Source organism: Hippoglossus hippoglossus, chromosome 13 (genome assembly GCF_009819705.1).
Source record: "Hippoglossus hippoglossus isolate fHipHip1 chromosome 13, fHipHip1.pri, whole genome shotgun sequence".
In the NCBI taxonomy this organism is placed as follows: domain Eukaryota; kingdom Metazoa; phylum Chordata; class Actinopteri; order Pleuronectiformes; family Pleuronectidae; genus Hippoglossus; species Hippoglossus hippoglossus.
Window position 1 is genome coordinate 20,417,293 of NC_047163.1, and position 9,780 is coordinate 20,427,072.

At 40.6% G+C, this 9,780-nt stretch overlaps 1 protein-coding gene across 4 annotated transcripts; it reads left to right on the forward strand.

Annotated features, from left to right (window-relative positions):
* The first annotated feature begins 250 nt into the window (after positions 1-250).
* cuedc1b (CUE domain containing 1b) lies at positions 251-9,216 on the forward strand. Of its 4 annotated transcripts, none has more exons than XM_034604970.1 (10): positions 251-674; positions 1,099-1,226; positions 1,918-2,053; positions 3,389-3,650; positions 5,362-5,427; positions 5,598-5,678; positions 5,969-6,059; positions 6,681-6,739; positions 7,047-7,116; positions 8,229-9,216. In XM_034604970.1, coding segments are annotated over exons 1-10 (1,206 nt in total). In that variant the 5' UTR covers positions 251-362; the 3' UTR covers positions 8,230-9,216. The 4 variants fall into 4 exon arrangements, with proteins under 4 accessions (XP_034460861.1, XP_034460862.1, XP_034460863.1 ...); XM_034604971.1 differs by having other exon boundaries at positions 3,392-3,650; XM_034604972.1 differs by having other exon boundaries at positions 1,918-2,044.
* Positions 9,217-9,780: the final 564 nt, after the last annotated feature.

Here is a 9,780-nt window from a genome sequence, read left to right on the forward strand (position 1 = left end):
CACTGTGATGTAGCTATGCATGTTCCTGGGTGGATTTTGACTCTAACCTTTACCTGGTGACAGAACCTTGGACTTTTCATTTCTGTCGCCCCCTGACTGTTACAGTCCCTGCACACCCTATAGCACAGTCAGTCATGCTGGATGCTGCAGAGTAACAAGTAGCACTGGGCGGGACAACTCCAGTTTTTCTGAGCTCCCATCAGATGTTTTGCCGTGTTTGTGTAAGAATGAGAAACTGAGTGGGGAAGAAAACGAAAAGCAAGTGAGACTGAAGGGGCCGTAGTTCTTGTGGTGGTGGTGACAGAAAAGTAGAGCCACCCTGTCAGTAGGTTGGCGGCACGTGAGACAGCCAGGCCCTGAGGATGACTAGCCTATTCAGACGCAGCAGCAGCAATGGAGGCTCTAGGAGCAACGGAAGTGGGGGCGGGGGCGGCAGCGGACAGGGTCAGCTCAACAACAGCAGACCCAACCGGCAGGTCCGACGCCTGGAGTTCAACCAGGCCATGGAGGACTTCAAGACCATGTTCCCCACTATGGACTATGAGGTGATTGAGTGCGTGCTGCGCTCCAACAACGGCGCTGTGGACGCCACCATCGACCAGCTGCTCCAGATGAGCATTGACGGACAGGGCTCAGATGACAGTTCAGATTCAGATGACAGTATCCCACCAGAGGTCAGTGAAAAAGGAGCAAGGGCACCAACACCAGTTAGGTATCCAAAGCGAGCCCAGCCTGATGGGCTTTCATTATCAACAAGGTTGATACTTCTTCTTTTGTTTCATTGATTACAATTAGGGTCAATTGGGGATGCAAAGTTCATGACGATGCAGAAAATGAACATTTGAAATACTTGCACACAACAGACTATTTATTCCCATCTTTTTCCCCCAAAATATTTTTTGAATAATAGTTGAAACCACAAATGTGTATTTAGTCATTTCAAATTTTGATTGGTGCCCCACAGTGACAAAAATCCACATGCACAGAGAAGGCTAAATGTGGCATGTTACATTTCCCTCTGGTCTAAACTGACTCTAGTTTGAGGGTAAAGGGTAAAACATTTTAAGGGAACAAAGCTCATATTGTGTTTGTTTCTAGATTCTGGAGCGAACACTAGAACCTGATAGTTCTGATGAGGAACCGCCTCCAGTCTACTCTCCACCAACGTATGACATGCACATTTATGACAGGAAATATCCAGAGACCCCACCAACACCCCCACCAAGGTGAGTAAGGGACTGGACATCCTCAGAAGAAGCTGAAGCCTTGATATTGTAATTATCAGATTAGGAGCTACTTTAGAAACCTGCTTTGTAGGTGGGTAAAGGTTAATGTGCTCTACTGGTGTAGTTTTACATACTTTAGACACTTTAGACTTTAAACCCTTACTTGATTCTAGAAGAGATTAATTGACGGATGATTCAAAATGAACACATTGCTTTCATATCAGAGTTGCGTCTCTGCATTGTTCAATATTGTTGGTATTAGAAAAACCTTTCAGTATGTAGCCACACTGATCACTGTTCATTTGAACTGAGTGCATTCTATTACATGATTCATTTATTCATGACAATGTAGACAACACACTTATCTGATAATCAACGCTTGACATCACAACATCAGCGTGATCCCAGTGAAAATGCTAACACGCTGAAATGAATTAAATTAGCATTAAAGAAAAAGGTTCAACCGAGGCTGAGGGGAACATCGTTAGTTTTGCATGTATTCGTCATTAAATATGAGACCATGTGACTGTCTGACCTGATGATGGTGCTAGGTGAAATGTCAGGGAATCAATCCATCTACGAACAGGAGTTTACGATTCTTTTTGTGTCTCTGGTGTCACTCTGGTCTGTAAATAATAGTAGTGAGCCTAAAGCTGTTGGTAGAATTACTATTCTGTTCTGTGACTCTTAGATTTGAAGCCCAGCCACCTCCCGGTCACCAGCAGGTCAGAAGCTACCGGAACTGGAACCCTCCTATGCTCGGAAACCTCCCGGATGATTTTCTACGTATTTTGCCGCAGCAGCTGAACAGTATAAAGGTAAAAACTGTTAGCATACAGATTTTAAATTGGTTTCTTTCTTTTCATCAAAAATGACGTTTGTGTGTTTATCGGTGTGGCGTCAAACAGTGATGTAGAAACATAGTGATGAGCGCTGCATAAAGATTTAAAACAGTCATGGCCTATTTAATCATATATGAAATAAACCTATTAAATGACTGAGCTTGACTGGAGTGTACATGAGTAACAGACTGTAATATTTCTGTTCTCCTCCAGGCTCAGGCCTCTATGAATAGGTAAAGTCGTGTTCTGTTGAGCAGCCTGGCTGTCAGTTTGCCTGATGGTTTATGCCTATATGACCTGCTTCATTACTGCTCCTCATTTCCTCTGGTGCAGTGTCTTCTAAAAGTTTAGCTAAGATCTCTGTTTTGCTGCAGGACTCAATGGTTTCAGTGTTATGTCTATTATTCACTGATCAATCCAACAGCCTCAGTTCTTTGTGTCATTGGTTGAAGCTTTCCTGAGATTCTGCTTCATGTTGACATGCATCACATCATTTCTGCAGATTGATCAGCTGCACATTCATGTTGACAATCTCCTTTTCTACCACATCACAAAGGTTCTACTGGATTCACTTCTGTTGACTGAGGAGGTCACTGAAGTTCACTGAACTCACTGTCACCAGTTTGAGACTTTTACTGTGAGGCAAGAATCATTATCCTGCTGGAAGTATCCATTAGAAGATGATAAACTGTAGCCATAAAGAGATGAACATGGTCAGCAACAATCCCCAGCTAAACTGTGACATTCAACTGATGATTGATTGATATTAAGTGAGTCAAGAAAACATTCCTCACAGCATCACACCACCAAGGCAGGTTGGCTCCATGGATTTATGCTGTTGACTCCAGATTGTGACTCAGCAGAAATCCACATTCATCCGACCAGGCTACGTTTTTCAGTAGTCAACTGTCCATCGCAACTGTTTGCCTGTGTGTCCAGTCTGAACTCTATGATCCTGACTTAACACACACAAATTAGACGGATATTCATCATCTCATCTAACTCTCAGAGAGAAAGGGAATAGTTGGTATATTCCAAAATGTTGAGCAATCCCCATAGAGCACTAAGAGTAGTAGTAGTAGTAGTCCAGTTTGTATGCCACTCATGTTTATAAATGAGTATCACCAGTGTTAGTTAAAGTAAACTGCTGTTGGTGAATGGCAGTAGAAGATTGTTAGTATAGTGTTGACAGCAGCAGTAGCACAGGCCGCTGTATTTCAAGATGCCAGAGATTATACTGAACAACCTCGTCAAGTGATCTCTCATCTAAGCACATGAATAGATTTTTATTACCAATGACCTATGCTGTCTTGATTCCAGCAGAGCTCTCAGAGCAGTGCATCCCAGCCTTCATCGTCAACCTCCTCAGTTTCTCCAATAAGCCAGTGGACAGCCCAGTCTAGCTCTCGATCCGGAGCTGCAGGGACCACTGGAGGTGCAGGAGTGACAACGGGCGGCTCCGAGCAAGACAAGAAACTGAAGCAGTACCTGGAAGACGAGCGCATCGCCCTCTTCCTCCAGAACGAGGAGTTTATGAAAGAGCTGCAGCGCAACCGCGAGTTCCTCATCGCCTTGGAGAGAGGTATGACCGTGACTCATTCCACAGAGGAATCCTGCTCGTACTATTGTTTGGGTGTCACTGGAAATGATGCGGAGAATATAAAAACATACACATTTGATGTTGTGAATCCAATTTGGTGCAGATCCTAATAAAAAACCTGGATCCAGTGAATTTAAATGTGGTTTCATAAGGTGACTGTTGGGTCTTGGCGGAAGTATGCACTCCACTGAGTGCCAATCTAGTTTAAACTGAAAAATCCAGACCATAAAAACAAATATGTGCCATTCACAATTGAATTCCTTCATGTTAAGCAGTATTCATAGTTTTGGTTTCTTGCTGCTGCTGTTTGTTGTGTTATTTCTGCATTTGTCTGCACTCATCTTAAGATCCAACGCAGTCTCACTCCCAAGTCATAACATTCAGACTGAACCCTAAAGATTTAAGAAAATTAATAATAATAAACAGATATTTAACATAACATGTTATAATACTACAGAGTGTTAATTTGCATATTAGCACCAGTGATAAGTACTGCCATCCCTCTACTAAAGTAAACGTACCAAAAATGACTGCTGCAAGAAAAGTAAAAGTATGTAAGTATTATTATCATGAAAATGTAGTTTGGTATTGAGAGTAAAAGTACTCAATGCAGATAAATGTCCCATGTGATATATCTTCGTAGATTATTACTCAAACATCGATCTAATAAAGCTGGATTTTACTGTTTTGTACGCAACTGCAGCTAATAATTAGTTTCATTATCGATTAATCTGCTGATTATTTTCTCCATGAATCGATCAATTGATTGGTCTGTTGGTAAGAATTCAGAGAATGCTGTCACAGGTCATTATCTCTGCTGTGTGTGTTGACATGCTGTTGAATATGTACAGTGAGATTTTCCATTCAGTTCAATACCAGTAAAAATCAGATGGTATGATAACCATTGATTTTATACCATGGTGCAGCATGAATCAGATTTACTGCTGCAGCCCTACACTGAAGGGGTACGCAGTGTATATGATGAAATGGGAGTGAACGTGTTGTGTGATCAAGGCACTTGCTTCCATTGTTTGAGTAGACTAAACTTAAAGCTCCAGTTGTTCCTTAATTATGTATTTTTTTTATAATAAAGGACGAACTTCTGAGTTCTAAGTTCCTAAATGTCATTATTCACGTACAATAAAAAAAAAAAGGACAATTATGAGATGAAAGTTCAACTCTGACTTTATTCTCTGCAAATAAATGTCTCCTAGCTCAGATTTGAACAATTTTGAGTTAAAGCTCAAGACATTTATTTGTCCACAGGCCCGTCGTCTTGTATGGATCTTTCGTCTTCCAAAGATCTTTAGTGTCTTTTATCAACGGGCCTTGTTCTTCACATGGTGATGAACCAAATATTTTGCTCCTAACTGATTTAACACCATTTTTGAGGAAAGACAGTTTACAGTGAAATGTTGTAAGCAGCACAAATACAATCAATTAATACTTCAGAAATTTAGGCCTTGTTAAGACCAGCTTTTTAATACCAGATTGGTGATTGGTCAAAAGGTTTGTTGCGGCTGCTCTGGTGCAACAAAGCTTTAAACTGTTTTCCCTCCTCATCAGATACTCGTCAAGATGAATTGATGTGGTGGTTTAGACGTTTTGGGAATTTCTATCATTCTACCTGAAATCATCACATCTTGTTCGTCACGTCTTCCTCACATCAACAACATCTGCTCTCTGTTTTTAGATCGCTTGAAGTATGAATCAAAGAAATCAAAGTCCAGTCATTCATCTAGCATGGAGAGTTCCACAGGTAGATATCACTCATCAGGCTTCTTCTGCCAAAGCTATTTGCGATATTTCTGCTCTCTGACTTCTACTGAGCACTGGTCTGTGTGTGTGTGTGTGTGTGTGTGTGTCTCACTGTGCTATTTGTTGATGCTGGAATCACACTATAAATACTAAATATATGTGTGCGTGCAGGAGAACAGTACTCTGCAGCTTCCATGGAGGCCATCTCAGATGACGCTCTCTTCAGAGACAAACTCAAACTCATGGGCAAATGTAAGTCTCACGATTGACAGTAATACTATTATTAGTAGTATTCCACAAAGCGCTGCATTAACCTTTTAAGGTAGATGTGTAACTGTAAACAAAGTATATTTCGGTATGTACCAGTTTTTGGAATCACAGCTTGGTACATTTTTGGTGCAGCAGAGAACACATGATTTTTCATTTTATTAACAGTCGACAAAGGCCATAATCCTTACTGTTACAGATAAGATACAAACATCCAAATGGTCATGGTCATTGTCTGGTGCAGTTAATTACCTAAAATTCTTTTTCACCTCCAGCAACGAGAAAGAAGCTGTTTGAAATTGCCAGGACGTTCTCAGAGAAGACAAAGAGGAGAAAGTCAAAAAGAAGGCTTCTGAAGCACCATTCGTATCCTTTGGTCAAAACCTGCTCACATTATCTGGAGAATTTTAAATTTTTAATTATAAAGTCGAATCGTATTTACTTACAACAATCAAATGCCCCTTAAAGAGAAGGAAATGATTTAATTCTGCTTTAAAGGTTCAGTGTGTAGAATTTAGTGACATCTAGTGGTGAAGTGTCATGTTGCAGCTGAATGCCCTTCACCCCACCCTCAAAAGGTGTTTAGATTGTCCAGTTTGGGCTACTGTAGAAAACATGGCGGCCTCCGTAGAGAGGACCCGCTCCTGATCTAAATATAAAGTATTTAAATACAAATGGGCCATTCTAGGGTAACGAAAACTATTCAATTACAATTTAAGCACTTGTGAAACATCACTAGGATTATTTTATATAAAATGTCTGCCACTGGATCCCTTTCACCTAAATCTTACACACTGGACCTTTTTTAATAACAACAATTCATTCAGCAGTAACATCTGACTTTGTAAATTCTTGTCCTCAATGACAGCTAACAAGTGAAATTCTATTATATACAAATAGCAAACACCAGTCATGGATCAGCCTCTATAACTTATCTGTTTGTCCACATCGCTGAGACCTTGGTGTTCTTAACTAAGCTCCTGTCAGACTGGGCACAGCCAACTCTACAGCCAATCTCCTGGACAATGTGGAGGGAAACCCCTGTGGTAAGAAGCGACGTCACACCCCCTGCATCGCGTTTTCCTTCTATACATCCCTAACCAGCTAGCTACGCTTCAATTCTAATACATAAGATTTTAACTTAAGTTCAACTGCTTGACGTTAAATGAGAAGCACTCAAAGCAAGAGAGAGCAAATGGAGCATAAAACATTACAAAGTATTCAAGATGACATATTTTCCACCTGTTTTCCCCCGATGTTCATGTTTACCTGCTGTTGTGAATATCTTCAACGAATCTAAATTAACATTTGTTGAAGGTGATCTTCTAATTCAGTGTTTGTGTTTGTGTCCAGAGGAGGATGGTCAGCCGAGGAAGGCAAACACTCAGGAAGAGACTGAACAACGTAATGAGCCAATATCATGGTAAGATGCTCCTCGGGTGTTCCTCAATACAGATATTCATATACTGATACAACTCACCATCTCACCCAACACCACACAGATATTATACAAACTGTTCTAAAGTCAACAGAGTTCACAGTTTGGTTTCATCACAAATCTGTTTAGAAAATGATTTAAAAAAGCTGTTGATCAGATGTAATTTTTTATCATCAGACTTGGTTGTTTTTCTTCAGTATCAGAGTAATTAATGTGATTGTCATGTGAGTGTAATAGAATAACAGGAATAACAGAATGACTATCACAATGCAGCTGTACCAAAACGTAAGGAAATGTGCCGTAGAGTACAGAGACACAGAGGAGTTAAAAGTTCAATACATATATTATTCATAATATATTGAGTTTTTTATATATATATATATTAATTAATCAATATCATCAATAGTTTTCAGTTGGAGTAGTTGAGCTGGTCCACATGGTGATCTGCAGGTGCTACAACTTTACACACAGGAAAGCGTCATTGCCTAAAAAGTTAATGCTTAATGGGCTTTTCATATTGGTTCAGATAAAGTTAAACTTTACCTAACAGCATGCAACATCCCTTTTTAAAAAAGAAAAGAAATATACAGTAGGGCCCATGATCTTTTATGGGCTATTCATTAATACCTCTATCATAGGCACCAACTTTATATTTATTTGGGTGTAGTGAAAAGTGAAAGTGAATACTCCTGAGAACCAGGAGAATTTATCTGTGGTATTAACATCACACAGGTATCAGTTTATGAAGGGTTATAAATGACATAAGTATGTTTGTATCTAATGAACAAACAAATAAATATATAATTAAATAAATGAAGAGATATAGATCTAGAAAAAAATGTAGAAAAACAGAATATATTACATATATACTATAATACTTGTTTATTTATTGATACTTCATACGTAATATCTTTCATAACAAATAGGGACAAAAAAAATTGGGATTGCGTATGTGTCCGTGTCATGGTTTTGTTGTGAACAATCACATTTTTGTAGCTTTGTTAAAAAAGACAAAAGTCACCACACAACCCCTGTGTTGTCTGTCAAGGTTTGTTCAGTCCCAGTTGTATTCATCCCGACTCTGCTCTGCCTTTCAGATCCTCCCGTGCTGCACCATGTCAGGGTTACCATGGAGAAAGCAACATGACCCATGGGTGGTGGCCTGGCAGCTCTTCCAGTCTCCACCTGCCCACCCCCACCCCCATCCAGACCAGCCAATACAAGGCTCAGCAATGAGTTGAGCCCCCCCCCCCCCCCTTCCCTTCCTTTTCCCAGGGAGCAGAAATGGGCTGTTCCCAGCACTGGGCTGACTGTCTATAAACGTCTTATCTTATCTGTATTATAACACTTTGTTGATATATAGTTTAAATGTAAAGGAAAAAGCATTAGTCCTCACAAGTATTTGTTAACGGCTTCCTTTAGTTCCTTGAGAGGAAACACACACCTTGTGAACCTTTGTTACTTCTCCTGTTGTGTTCAGTAGCAGAATATATGTCTGTGACCGGGGTCCCTCAGGCTGGGCATTTCAAATCCAAAGTGTGAACATTCCCCTTTATATACACTCAACCATGTAGAGCTCTTTTTTACCATGTTTTCTTATCCAGATTGTGATATTTTGCTGTTTCTCAACGTCAGGGGTTATGTAACTGAAATTCTTTACTGTCAGAATATTGTGGCCGCTCGTGATGTAGCTCACCCGATGTCAACACTCGGCCATGATCCCGGTTAAAAGACGGTGCTCCTTTTAAAGAAAGACTGGTTTGGTTTGTTTGTCAAAGTGCAGACCAGTCTATTGTAGCAGCACAGGTAAAAGCTGTGATGAGATATGTGGTAAGAACATTAAACATGGGTGGCAGCCCTGGGTGTCACGCTTTCAAATGGCAAACAGCATGACACTTTAAAACCAGCAAACAAGCTGGTGTCGTTTGTACCGAGAGAGGTATTCTAAATGTCAGAGTCAGCCCAGCCGATGTCGTCAGAGTGGGTGTCACATCCCTACACAACAACAACACAACTTTAATGACAGTAAAACTGAGCATGTCTGGTTTAATGGCAGAAAAGCAGAAGGGACAAATTAGAAATGTTTACCAGAAGCCAGTGTCTGATGAGTTTACAGGACAGGAACAACAGTGAGGATTCTCAGTCACTGCACCAGTGACCCCTGCTGGTCGGTTTGGGTGCTATCACCCCTACACGGCCCATGGTGACCCCTGTCTCTTGTAGCTTAGCAGAAACAGCGATCCACATAAAAAGTTTGAAAATAATAGCAAAAAAAAAAAAATCCAATGCTGAGCAAATGCTGACGAGTGGCTACCAGATGTCAACATCTACCTCCTCCTACCCATAAGCCCTTGTATTTTCAGGGTCCTGCCCTGTTGGTTTGCTTAATGTTTTCTCTCATGCCACCTCCAGAGGAACTTTGCTGATAATCTACCAAGTTTCCACAACTCTTACGTTAAATAGTTTTTGCAAGAAGTTGAGGAAATCCAAGTTATCATTCTGAGCTCTTTGCTGTATCTCAGGTCGTCCCTGTCCTCTCCCAGCAAGTCACGTCAGAGAATTGGGATGGTCACATGTGTGTTTGGGAGGATGACACTGAAGTTGGAGACTGAAGTTGGGCAAAATGAAAACAAAAAAAATTGCTTTTGA

What these genes read in the sequence shown, in the direction of transcription:
- cuedc1b (XM_034604970.1), top strand. Translation starts at nt 363, where the DNA reads ATGACTAGCCTATTCAGACGCAGCAGCAGCAATGGAGGCTCTAGGAGC. An exon ending in CCACCAACACCCCCACCAAG is followed by an intron (nt 1,227 to 1,917) that starts GTGAGTAAGGGA and finishes TGTGACTCTTAG; the next exon opens with ATTTGAAGCCCAGCCACCTC. An exon ending in ACAGTATAAAGGTAAAAACT is followed by an intron (nt 2,054 to 3,388) that starts GTTAGCATACAG and finishes TCTTGATTCCAG; the next exon opens with CAGAGCTCTCAGAGCAGTGC.